The sequence below is a fragment of the Armigeres subalbatus genome, chromosome 2 (genome assembly GCF_024139115.2).
Source record: "Armigeres subalbatus isolate Guangzhou_Male chromosome 2, GZ_Asu_2, whole genome shotgun sequence".
Lineage (NCBI taxonomy): Eukaryota > Metazoa > Arthropoda > Insecta > Diptera > Culicidae > Armigeres > Armigeres subalbatus.
This window is the reverse complement of record NC_085140.1, coordinates 139,630,605-139,644,678: the sequence shown is the minus strand read 5'-3', so window position 1 is coordinate 139,644,678 and position 14,074 is coordinate 139,630,605. Positions and strand designations below refer to the sequence as shown.

Below are 14,074 nucleotides of genomic sequence, written 5' to 3'. Positions count from 1 at the left end.
TAGACAGCAGTCCTTCATGAAATTGATCGATTGTCGTTCGTCCATCGTATTATCATGGAGGACCGTTGCAGCATTTATGATGTTTTGGAATACTCGAGAACTCGAGGAACATGAAAAAGACGGCATGTGTTAGAACTGCGACAGACTGTAATTCGACATTTCACGATGCTCAGAAGCCTCATTTTAAGTGGCTCGAAGGCAACCTTTCAAGAGGCTCAGAAGCCTCCTTTCTAGAGGCTCGGCAGCCTCCTATCATTAAGCTCGGAAGTCTACTTTCAAGAGGCTCGAACTCTGTTTTCAAGAGGCTTGAAATCCTACTTTCAAGAGGTTCAGAGACGTCCTTTCACGATGCTCAGAAGTCTCCTTCTAGGTGGCTCGAAAGCCGCTTTTCTAAAGGCTCTGAAGTCTCTGAAGCTCCGAAGCTTCATTTCGAGAGGCTCGTAAAAAAATCCTTCAAAAGGAATAGAAGCCCCTTTCAAGAAGCTCGAAAGATTCCTTTCAAGAGACTCTGAAGCCTCCTTTCGAGAGGCACGGAATTCTTCTTCCAAGAAGCTTGGAAGCGTACTTTCAAGATGCTCGAAAGCCCCCCTTCAAGAAGCTTGGTAGCATCCCTTCAAAAGGCTATCTTCTTAGCAAGAGGCTTCGAAGATGCTCGGAATTCTTCTTTCAAGAGGCTCAGAAGCCTCCTTTTAAGTGACTCGAAAGCCGCTTTTCAAAAGGAACTGAAGCCTTGATTTAAGATGCTCGGAAGCCTCCTTTCCAGAGGCTCGAAAGCCTCCCTACAATATGCTTGGAAGCCTCCAATAGAAAAAAAGTCCTGTAAGACGCTTGATGTATAAATTGACATTGAATTGGAATTTTTCACGGAATAATGAAAATTTTAGCCAACTCAAGAGCCAACTTCATGGAGAGTCATATATCCTGTTAGTTTTCAAGTCCGTTTTTCATATATCTTATCCATGCCTATTTTAATTTACAGCGAAAGAAAATAGGGGGTACCTCAATTAATGCAAAAGTTCGAAAAGTTACTTCTCAAGAAAAGGTTGAGAACCAGTGGGCTAGATTACTTTCGGCCTAACCTATTATTCACCAAAATAGCTTTTATCCAAATGACTTTTAGACAAATAACCCTTCTTGTATTATGACAACCTAATTCGTGGATGCCGTATCGTGATTGACTAGAGCTTACAAAAGGGAACAAAGAAGCAAGTACAAGGGGCTACCGATAAAGGTAATGTTTGGTTGTTTGTTTATTAATGACACTTTACACCAGAAAGGTGCATTCGTGTCAGGCAGCGGGGTTTTGAAATACAATTTAGTTTACAATGGTATTACGATCACATTTGATCTTCTTTTTCTTCTCTCTTTCTCTCTCTCTCTTTCCACTTATGTTTGTTATTTTTGTTCACTTCGAAATGTCGAAGGTGCGATGATGACGATGTGAACGCTCTTCATCCAGGATTTGCTGTGGGAATAGTGTATCGCGGAAGTATCCGTAAAAGGAATGTTTAGGGGAAACTTGCCTGTGAGGTACTTTGCCCCACAGTACCGGCTGCTGTCGAAACCATCACACTAGTTATACCAATACCGATAACAGTCGGCACTGGAGATGCGCTTTGTGTAATATTTCTGCGGTGAGACGTCCGTTTGCCGATCGGAGGATGGCTGAAGTTTGGTGGTGACCTGGAATTTTAAGCGAGACAGTATCTGCTTCCGGTTGGAAAATTCAAGTACTGAACTGTGGGGTGCCCGTGCCCCACAGTGCCAGCCGTTGTCGAAACTATTACACAATTCTTTCCAGATACACCGACAACAGCCGGCACTGGGGAAAGGCTATGTGTAGTATCGATGTCTTCGTTGCTTTATCTTTACAGTTGCTTGAACAGCCTAGTTTGGTGCAGGAATGCCAGCAGCTTCGTCGCACTTTCTTCATCGTTTCCCAGGGCATCGGTCAGGCTGGTAGTGCTGATATTGTTTCTTTGTCGTCGCATGTATCGTACGTTCACTTCAGAACCACAGCATTCGCAAGAGGGCGGCGCGTCTTTTTTTAGTAAAAATGTGTGGGTAAGCCGAGTGTGGTCGATCCTAAGTCGCGTAAGCGAACGTTGGTCAGCTGCACTACCTCGGTCTACCCATCTTTTTGTGTCGTACTTCACTTCCCTCAGTTTCGAGTCCCTTGTTTCGTGCCACTGGTGATCCCACCGGAGACGAATCGCCTGCTTTTCCGCTCTTAACGCGTCTTCACCCGGAATGGGCATATCTATGGCCGGTTGTCTCCTCGCCTCGCTCGCTAATCGATCAGCCTCGGTATTTCCAATCACGCCGGCATGTCCAAGGATCCAGCAGAATCGAACACATTTGTTGCGGACCCTCTCTTCGACTTCCTGGATCCTTGGGTGTTTTGATTTTCCATACTCTAGTGCCAACAGGCAACTGGCCGAGTCCGTGAGAACCACGATCTCACCACCGACGTTGGGAATTGATACCGCTTTCTTTAAGGCATACGCCTCCGCAGAGAAAATGCTGCATGCCTTTGGAAGGCTAAATATTCCTGCGAGGCCGGTCGAGTAAAAAGCGGCTCCAACAGTATCTTCACATTTCGAGCCGTCGGTGTAGACTACTGTCGACCTATGGAACCGGGTCGAAAGCAGCTGTTGAACAACTGATCGGACTCTATCCGGCGGATCGCCAGCTCGCACACTTCTCTTCAGATCCCTCACAATCGACGGTTTTCGTGCCTGCCACACACGGTCACTCTGCCTCACTAGTTGGCCGATAGCGGGAAACGCTGTTCTCGTAAGTTCCTGTACCCGGTCCGACGCTCGTCGGATTAACGGTAGAATGCTGTTGTTGCTGTTTTTAGATAAAATCCGGATGGCCATCCTTGTGATGATTTGAACTGCCAGTAGTTCGAATGGAAGGGTTCCAGCTTCGGCCATGACTGAGATGGTCGGGCTGGTCACGCACGAACGCTCCGGAAGCGTAACGAACCATTTTGTTGTATACAGGAGCGAGTGTCTGGCCCTCCTCGACTTATTAGTCCCACTCCGTACGTCAGCTTCGAAGTGACTAGCGCCGAGCCTACCTGCAGTAACTTTGAACGATTGCCACGCGGCAGTTTTGTTCCGATCATCTGGAGAATCCGTAACCGGGAATCACATGCTTTCTTCACCGCTGTACAGTGCGGCTTGAAGGTTAATGTTCGGTCAAGAGTGACGCCCAGGATTCGCAGACGGTTGGTTTTCGGAATGGCAGTTCGATCAATGGTGATCTTCTCTGGCCCTCGACGCGCGTTGGGGCTACAGTAAAACGTCTGCGACTTCGTCGCCGATATGGAGAAACCAACGCTCTTCGCCCACTTGTCCACAGATTTAACCGCAGTTTGCAGTTTTCGGTATTGTCCTTGTCCTTTTGGCCCTCGTACCACGAGGAGGATGTCGTCTGCGTACACAAGGATTTCGACGCCCACCGGAAAAACTCGTAAAAAAGGCCGCATCGGAATTTCGCTAACGATTCGGGTTGGTTCGGATCACCTTACTGTAGGCGTCGGAGAGATCGAAGGCACTTTCGCCGCTGTCGGATCGCAGCTTTTCCTTCGGGGCACCACCACGGTACCGATTTCGATCCAATTCGCCCGCTGGTACGTGGAATAGCCTTCGTCGCTGCTCCTATAATACTCTCTGTGAAGCTCTGAATATCCCATTCGGCATCTGATCGGATGGCTTCTGCCGTAAGTCGCTCGTATAGCGACCAATCCGCGTTATCGTAGAGTCATTTGCGTCGTGTCGTTCGTTGATTCGACCACCCGGGGATGGACACCGTGATCGGGAAGTGATCGCTGTTGTGCGTGTCCGAAATAGTTCGCCAAATGAACCTGCGGGCCAGATGCTCCGAGCAGATGTTCACATCGATAGCCGAGGTATTCTCGGTGGCCGGGTCGATGCGGGTGTGTGAGCCGTCATTTAATATGACTAGGTGCTGCGTCAATGTGTGTTTCGGCGATATATGGGCCGAGCGCGTTCGATTGGTGAGACCCCCAGTGAGATGGTACGCGTTGAAGTCTCTTAGGAACAGCACCGGACCTTCCAGCTGTTCAAATAACTGACCCAATGCGGCCTGAATATGCGTAGAATTCGGCGGTATGTAGACAGACACTAGCCAGTAGTGTACACTGTTCGATTCCAGAAGCAACGTGTAGTGCCTGCCGACGAAATCTGGTGGGACGACCGTTTGGTTAACTTTCGTCTCCTGCAGTGCCACGACGCATGGCTCGAGATCGGCGATGAGGAGCTGTCGAAACCATTACACTAGTTCTACCAATACCGACTACCAACTGCCGGCATTGGGGATGCGCTTTGTGTAATATTTCTTCGACGCGACGGGCCTTCTCCGGGTGAGGTAACCTCTGCGATGTGTTGTTGACCTGAAAGGGTTTTCGGGAGAGTATATGCACACGGACCCTATATGGGGCCCTCCTTAGCAGTGCGGTAAGACGCGCGGCTACAAAGCAAGACCATGCTGAGGGTGGCTGGGTTCGATTCCCGGTGCCGGTCTAGACAATTTTCGGATTGGAAATTGTCTCGACTTCCCTGGGCATAAAAGTATCATCGTGTTAGCCTCATGATATACGAATGCAAAAATGGTAACCTGGCTTAGAAACCTCGCAGTTAATAACTGTGGAAGTGTTTAATGAACACTAAGCTGCAAGGCGGCTCTGTCTCAGTGTGGGGATGTAATGCCAATAAGAAGAAGAAGATATGCACACGGATGAAAAAAGCGAGTACTGACCTGTGGGATGTCTTCCCGAATAAAAAAGTCCAATAGAATTACAATAGAAAGTATTGTAACAATACGATAAATTTAATTGTAATTACAATAAACTCTATTGTTGCTCACAATAGAACAACAATTAAGAATATTGTTCTCCACCATAAATCCTATTGTAAATGGAAGTTTTACAATAGAAAATAGGGGTTGTTAGTTACCGTAACAATAAAAAAATCGTTTATTTCTCGAACAAATGTTTGCAATTACAATAGAATTTATTCTAATTCTATTGTCAACATTTTTCTGTCAATAGATTTTATTGTACGTTTGTTGGAACAACAATAAGGAAAATTAATTGGTACAATAGAAGAACAATAGAATTGGTTGTTCATAAATAAAATGTATTGTAATTCTATGATATTTTAATGTAATTCTATTGTATTTTCTATTCGGGTTGCCCCACAGTGCCAGCCGTTCCCTAAACTTTAGAGTCAAGTACAAGACACTGAAGACGGCCTTACTGTTGAGGTCGAAATACGTATCTGTCAGGATACAATTAAGTGGTGGAATTCAATGGGATTGTTTAAACTCGTCTTATGACAGGTGACTCAGGGAATATTTTGTTCCTTGCGCTTCAGTTTTCTCGTTCTCGATCGGTCCAGCACATGCCTCTACGGACTTTGAAATAATAAACGGGTTCTTTGGGAGTGGGGTTTCGCCTTTACCGATCAGCTGCAGGTACGTTAATTCACCGAACTTGTTTAGCGTAATAAATACTATTTATGGTCGCAAAAACCACTGATACGAAGGTGTTTATTCGAGCGCGCACTCGACTGCAACAACGTACAATGGTATCCCGAGCAAAACTGGATGAAGGTAATGTATTTTAGTCAATAATGGCGCCGGCCAAGCCCTTACAGTCACATAGAAAAGAAAGGATTGTAAACAAGGAGTGCAGAAACGCTTCTCAATTGCTCGTCAATAAACGAGACGCATTCTCTTAATTATAACATACAAGTGCAAAAAGCAGAATCCGAGTAGCAGCCCTGACAGACAAACTGGTATACGTCTTTTATGCCTAACGTAAATTGTGCCTTAGGACCTATGCCTAACGGCCATCAGCCAAATAGCACATAACATGTGGCCGGGATTCAGCCAAATCGCACCAAGCGCCAACAAAAAACTTAACCCATTTTTCTGCCCAAACTTAATTGAGCACAAATCCCCCAAATTCAAATTGAAAACATTGAATCCCCATCAGCTTTTAGAAATTAAATGACTTCGACCTGTTCCAGTGTCATTTACACTCCAAGGACTGTGCGGCTCTCATCAGTACACTTCGCGTTTTTGAACCAGTATTAAGGCGCATTCGTAAATACCAACAAATTTACACTTGATTAGTTGGTACAAATAAATCCATATTACAGTCATGTAATATACAGTGTTAAAAAATGTCTATAAAAATATGTGAACTGCTCCAACTGTTTGTAGTCGCGCTTTATATTTATCTAGCTAAGCTTGGATTTAACATTTTATTTCTTCTGATAAATTCACATGGTAGCTATTCACATAACCCAACAATTCCATCATAGCTTTTGCAATAAAAAGCAGAAGAACGTAACGATAACATCATAATCACTTTTACCATCGTCTGCAGACAGTTTTCGCTACCACGCATAGAAAATGCCATTCTATTACGAAGAAGCGCGTTCACGTGTCAATTCCATTGTGCGTATGCCTGGCTTTACAAACATATATCCGCATACGAATCCTTGACTAAGTTTCGTAACCTCTTAGCTGTTGAACAGGATATGTGTAGGTATATATATTTCGACTCCGGATCGTCAATGGATTATGGTATTCAACAAGCCGCCACTCACCACGGCGAGTTGACGGAGAAAAACGCTTGGGTGAATAACAAGAGTAGATCTAGGCGAGAAAATTCAAAATTTTTACTCGACATCGATACTTTTACAATAATGATTCATGCGACACTGGATGAAATTTGGAAATATTTAGAACGTGCCTAAGAGTACCTCAAATTTTAATTTCATGAATTCATTTTTTCTTGACGACATGAAGATTGGAGTCCGTTTCCAATTTGTTGAGCGTTCAGTCATTCAGTTAGTATACGAAAAAGACAGGATGCATTATTGGTAATGAGTATAAAACAAAAATTCAAAAGTTTATCCACATTTTAACAAGCTTGCATATCTGCTGCTTGCAATGGCATGTACGCCATTTTTTCCTTTACCTTGTCTAGCCTATGGACCCGTTGCACGAATCACTTCCAACGAATATGTAAAATCAGATGATTCCATTTTTCCGGAACACCATCGCATCGTCATCACCTATACCGTACCGAGCAAGGAGAGCTTAACCATCAACCTTGCTTCCCAATAGGTATAGTATGGCCTGTGCGAAATTGGTTCCGCTCAAGTGGATGGCGAAAATAAACCCATTCAGCAATTTTGGTCGATTCAAGAAAAGCAAGCAAAAATGTATACAGCTTTGTTGATAACATGAGAAACTACGGGATGCAGAAGTCGTTGCCGAAGATTATGCCGACGACGCGTGTATTGGAACTGTATATGTAGTAAGCGGCAAAATAGGGTACAACACGCAGCCCGGTTGACTGATTTTGGCTTAAACGATGCCGAAGAATTTGGCGTCAAAGGAAAAACCTTCGAAGGTGTATGAAAAGAAGATCTATGTGAGAAGTGATTTGCCGTGAAAAGGTGAAGAGGTTAAATTTGAATCAATCTCCATTCATGGGATTGGATGCTTGGCACATGCTACCAATCTGTGGATTATAGGTGGAACGCATACATGATAAACGAAATGGAATCCTGGTGCAATGGATCACACAATAAAAAGATTATGGAGAGATGTGATAGCTAAATCGAACAACACTGCTTTTATTTATTTTGTAGAAATTCATATCTTTTCAAGCTTCGTTTGGCATAAATTTTCAAGACATGTAATAGCTAGCCAGACATTTTTTGCACGTGTCGATAACATTGCTTCAGAGTATTTAGTAAATACTATTTACTAGTAAAAGTTCTCACACAACAAGCGTTAGATGAAATATGTGAAGCTATATTTTATATAATATGATTTTGAATAAAAAATGTATCAGTGTGCAGGGGGGACATAAAGAATTAGGCAGATTCCACCAAATTATACAAATTATAGTTTAAAAAGGGCCCATTCGCCCCCTCATAGGGGATGACAATTATTATTTATTTATCATCAGACTAAGGCCGGAGTGGCCTGTGCTGCACATAAAAGACTTCTCCATTCAGCTCGGTTCATGGCGGCACTTCGCCAACCACGCAGTCTGCGGAGGGTCCGCAAGTCGTCCTCCACCTGATCGATCCACCTTGCCCGCTGTACACCTCGCCTTCTTGTTCCCGTCGGATCGTTGTCGAGAACCATTTTCACCGGATTACTGTCCGACATTCTGGTTACGTGCCCGGCCCACCACAGTCTTCCGATTTTCGCGGTGTGAACGATGGATGGTACTCCCAACCAGAGTTTCCATTTCCCGGCCATTTTTGCTGTCCCGGGATTCGGGATGAAAATTCCTGTATATCCCGGGAAATCCCGGGATCCCGGGAATTTTCGATGTTTTTAAAAACATTATTTTTTTTATTTTGAAATTTTTTTTTTTTAAGTTCAGGGGTAAAGTTCATATTTTAGAAATGCAAGATTATACAGAATTCAAATTAAAACTATTTATTCAATTTCAATTTAAATCGATCCTTGGTTTGACCTCAAAAAGCAATTAGTATTTGCGTTTGGATCGGAAAGTAGGGTTTCTGAAACAAATGTTCGCCGAGTTCAAAAAGACGCGTTCGCTGTCGGGCGAAGTAGGCTTGATTGTTTGCATTATATATTGGATTTAGACCATTTCTAAGTTTTCATTCAAGCAGCGTATTTTCTGTGGCAATACTAGGTAGTATCAGACACCTCGTCGCTGTAGAAGGAAGATGCTCAGTGGAATCGTACTGGGACCATAAGCTCACGAGTCACAACGAAAACAAAATAGTAGAGTTTCCTATACTTCATTGCAGGTTACTGATTGATACTTCTACCAGCAGTTACTGCTCCCCCTATGCTTTAACAGGTTATAGGCCCAGGAAAGGTTTTAGATCTACAACTTAGTGTCGATAAACTAGTCCCAAAGAGTTTATCAAAGACCAACTTATTAAGTAACTAATCTTTGACGTAATCGCAGTACGGGATCCATGAATCGGTTGTATAAGTCGCGTGGCGCCGTGGGATCATGAATACCGAATTATCGGGGCAGGTCAGCCAAAGTCTAAGAAGAGCCTTAATCCAAAACATTCAGAAATTGGTCAGCAGAAGTCCTGAAGGAACTCGGACCATAACATAAACATAGAGGACGAAGAGCTCAGGATGACTAGCTCGGTGTTAGGAGGACCGAGAAGATTAACGAGGCGTGCCGCGTGCACAAATGATTATTAAATTACGCGTACAATAGAATCGCAAAATAAAATAAAACAGAAAAGCAAATTTAAACTTTATTTGATTTATTAAAACTATTTCCACATCAATCAATGAATTAAATCAATTTAGATTTAAAATTAAAACTTTATTTTTTGCTTCCTTTTTAATGCTCCAAATATGTGCATCAAAATGAATGTAAATTTACAAAATATTTCAGGCTGTGTAGAGAAATGCTGAAATACGTATCGGATAGTGTCGTTGTAGACGGAAGATAAGCGGGAACTATACACCAGTTAGATGTATCTTCTCTTCTGTAATATCAAGGAATATTGTTAGCCAGCGATATATTGTAGATACTTGTTGTTTAAATATAAGAGAGCTGCAGTTGCTGTCAGAAATATCAGTCAGTAGATTGCCATAGGGTAAAGAAAACTCTAGTCCGGTTTTTTTGTGAGGGAGTTCCCCTTGGCGTTAGGTGTTCAATGCCAATAAAAACTGTGAGCATACACACTATTCGCACAGACAAACAGACATAATACTCTTCAAATTTCCATCGTTCACTGATTTACTGGTCAATTTAAATAATCATTAGTTGGCCAATCGATCACTCGTGGCGCGCGCATCGCTTTTACTTGAGTTTGACGTTTGCTCATTACCGCCATCTGGTCCGTGATTTGCCCAAATAACTAAAACCAACAGATGTCGTTAGTGTTTGAACGACGATGAATTTGATGAGTAAATGTTCAATGTGTTATGTCTGTTTGTCTGTGCTATTAGTAAGCCTGAAGTGAAAAAAGATTTTTTGTCCCGGGTATCCCGGGATTTTCGGGATTTCAAAAATAATATCCTGGGAATCGGGAAATCCCGAATTTTCCTGAATCCCGGGATTTTTCCTCCCGGGATGTCCCGGGATGGAAACTCTACTCCCAACAGCTGATGCAACTCGTGGTTCATTCGCCTCCTCCACGTACCGTCCGCCATCTGCAACCCACCATAGATGGTACGCAACACTTTCCTTTCGAAAACTTCCAGTGCGCGTTGGTCCTCGTCCAGGTCTCGTGTCCGTAGAGAACTACCGGTCTTATAAGCGTTTTGTAGATAGTCAGTTTGGTACGGCGGCGAACTCTATTCGATCGGAGCGTCTTGCGGAGTCCAAAGTACGTACGATTTCCAGCCACTATGCGTCTCCGAATTTCTCTGCTGGTATCGTTATCGGCGGTCACCAGTGAGCCCAAGTACACGAATTCTTCAACCACCTCGATTTCGTCACCACCGATAGAAACTCGTGGTGGGTGGCTCACATTGACCTCTCTTGAGCCTCTTCCTATCATGTACTTCGTCTTCGACGTGTTGATGACTAGTCCAATCCGTTTAGCTTCGCTTTTCAGTCTGATGTAGGCTTCCTCCATCCTCTCAAAGTTACGTGCCATGATATCAATGTCGTCGGCGAAACCAAATAACTGGACGGACTTCGTGGAAATCGTACCACTCGTGTCAATCCCTGCCCTTCGTATTACTCCCTCCAAAGCGATGTTGAATAGCAGACACGAAAGACCATCACCTTGCCGTAACCCTCTACGGGTTTTTGAAGGGACTCGAGAATGCCCCTGAAACTCGAACTACGCACATCACCCGATCCATCGTCGCCTTGATCAACCGTATCAGTTTATCCGGAAATCCGTTTTCGTGCATTAGCTGCCATAGCTGGTCCCGATCGATTGTATCATATGCGGCTTTGAAGTCGATAAATAGATGATGTGTGGGCACGTTGTATTCGCGGCATTTCTGCAATACCTGACGTATGGCGAACACCTGGTCTGTGGTAGAGCGTTCACCCATAAATCCCGCCTGGTACTGCCCCACGAACTCTCTTGCAATTGGTGTTAGTCGACGGCATAAAATTTGGGAGAGTACCTTGTAGGCGGCGTTCAGCAATGTTGCTACAATCCAGCTTATCGCCCTTTTTGTAGATGGGACACACGACACCTTTCATCCACTCCTGCGGCAGAACCTCATCCTCCCAAACCTTGGTAATCACCCACTGCAGCGCTCTAGCTAGTGCTTCACCACCGTGTTTAAACAGCTCTCCTGGTAGTTGGTCAACTCCAGGGGCTTTGTTGTTTTTCAGCTGGCCGATCTCCTCCTGGGTTTCCTGGAGATTCGGAGCCGGAAGTCGCATGTCCTGCGCGCGTGCTCCTAGATTCATTACCATACCGCCACCGTTGTCTGCCATATCGCCATTCAGGTGCTCTTCGTAGTGCTGGGGATGACAATAAGCTGAGTGAATTGAAGCTTTTTCCTAGAACACATAATTTCGGGGAAAAAAGGTTTTGTGGAGAGCAAAGACATTTGAAACGTCACCCAACCAGAGACTGTTAGATTTTCTAACAATTCTATATAAGAACCTATCAAAACCTGTATAATGCGAAATTGCAAAGCTCACAAACAAATAGAAAAGCTTGCAATATTGTGTATAACAATATTTGTATGAGAATCTAGCATTTTAGCATATGCCCAGTTTTTATACAGGTTGTTTTCTTCTTCTTCTTATTGGCATTACATCCCCACACTGGGACAGAGCCGCCTCGCAGCTTAGTGTTCATTAAGCACTTCCACAGTAATTAACTGCGAGGTTTCTAAGCCAGGTTACCATTTTTGCATTCGTATATCATGCGGCTAACACGATGATACTTTTATGCCCAGGGAAGTCGAGACAATTTCCAATCCTAAAATTGCCTAGACCGGCACCGGGAATCGAACCCAGCCACCCTCAGAATGGTCTTGCTTTGTAGCCACGCGTCTTACCGCACGGCTAAGGAGGGCCCCCACTATACAGGTTATACAGGTCTATACAGGTTTTAGTAAGCTCTTATACAATACAGGTAGTAGGAATTGGGCAAGTCACTGCAGGGCGTGTTTTAGCCGTCGAGAAAATGAAAAAGATCTATTTGGTGTTCAGAACCTCATTCACTTGTATTGCGCTATGCTCCGGTTGAGATAATCGCGATGCTTCATAGTTAGCAGTAGCCATCGAGCAAGTCAGTACAATGCGTGTTCTAGTCGTCGCGAAATGGTTGAGATACCGAATCGGTTTTAAGTGAACTACGTTAGACACATTTTGCGTTTTCGTCTTTGTATCATCAAGAATATGTCGTAAAAATAGTCGCTTACCAAAGCGATTTCCAATAGATTTCCTTCCCGACTAACATACTATTCCTTTCCAGTGCAATCATGGAGATGCAGAGGATTCCTCGGTCTCTTGTAGCAACTAATTTTCCTCTCCTTATCCTAATTAACTGTGAGGACGCAGGCGTATTATGGTCTTGAATTAAAGAAGCTACGAAGCATGTACAGTAAGTTTAGGTTTCAAGTCCCAAGAAGACTATTCAATTGGTGAGATGGGCTGTGCATGTTTGTTGTTTCTCGGTCAATCACGACTAGCAACTACGATGTGTAGGGGAAGGTGGGGAGACTTGATCCCCGGGGAGACTTGATCGAGAACTAAAGTAGTTTTGTTCTAGCGTATTTTTAGTATTGATCCTCTAGACAAACGACCTTTATGTGATGAGTTATTTTTTGGATTGACAACCTTATTTATTCTGCAGCGAGGCTTGTGTGTTTTGACCTTCCTAAAGATTTTTTTATTTTCCACGCAAAATTTGAACAACTTTTCATAACAATGACCCAATTCTTTCGATTGTTCACAGCACAAAACCATAAATATGGTTAATGATCTGTACTGATAAAAATGTCAACATTCCATCAAAGTTTTAGGATATTCGGATTTGAACTTATTGCCTCAATATGGAGACACTTGATTCCCCATTAGTCACCCACGCAAAAATTTGGAGAAAAAAAATTAAAAAATATAAATCTGTTCTCAGGCTTCTATTTTTTTTTGTAGAATTGAAAAAAAAATATTGCGTAGATATCATAGAAGGGGATCAAGTCTCCCCAAATTTTAAAATTGTATGTGCTGTCAAATTCAGTAACAAAAATCGTTCATGTATACGCGTATTTTGAAGGAAAAATATTTAAAAAATCTGAGGGCACCTTTTTAATTTTATCAAAGCAAGTTTTTGGAGAGGGATCATTTTCCCCCGAATATTTTAAAAGTCGATTTTTGACAGCACTCCAAAAAATCGATTGTGTATCAATAACAACAATAATTTAAGGACTGTCATACATCAGTAAAGTAAAATACTATATTTCATAGAGAGTCTGTGTGGAAATTGCGTATGTTTATTTATTTTTGGCTGTGATACATCGGAAATCTGAAAAGGGGATCAAGTCTCCTCAGTCTCCCCTACAGTCAATTTGGTGGGTTCTTATACAAAATTGTTAGGAAATCTAACAATGAGTTTACAGTAGCCATCGAGCAAGTAAGTGCAGTGCGTGTTTTAGTCGTCGGGAAAGTAATAAAATACCGGATGTGAATGTTTTAACTTTCTACTCGTTGCGAGTCAGCGTATTAGTGTTATTACCCATCACATAGTTCGCATCGCTTACCAAAGTGGATCCAAATCAATTTTCCTTTGTAACTAAAACGATATCCTATCCCAAGACAATCGTGAAGATGCAGATGTATACTCGGTCTCTAGTAGCAACAAGAGTCGCACTAACAATTTTTCCCTTCGTATATGACCGTAAGGACGTGGCCGGCGTCGTTATTGACTTTAAATATTTGAGCTCCCGAAACATGTACATTGATAATGGGTAGCTAATCCCAAGCCCCATTTATTTATTCTCTGTACGATTTCGCAAGTTCAGTCAATCAGCAACTACGAATTGTGCGCTCATAATCCTCATGCTCAGAATTGTTAGGCAATCTAAC

The 14,074-nt window shown here is 43.1% G+C and overlaps 1 protein-coding gene across 1 annotated transcript; it reads right to left on the bottom strand.

Annotated features, from left to right (window-relative positions):
* Window positions 1-1,868: 1,868 nt before the first annotated feature.
* Window positions 1,869-2,939, bottom strand: LOC134209267 (uncharacterized). The gene has a single exon (XM_062685247.1). The coding sequence runs from the start codon at window positions 2,937-2,939 to the stop codon at window positions 1,869-1,871; it is 1,071 nt and encodes a 356-aa protein (XP_062541231.1).
* Between the last annotated feature and the right edge of the window lie 11,135 nt (window positions 2,940-14,074).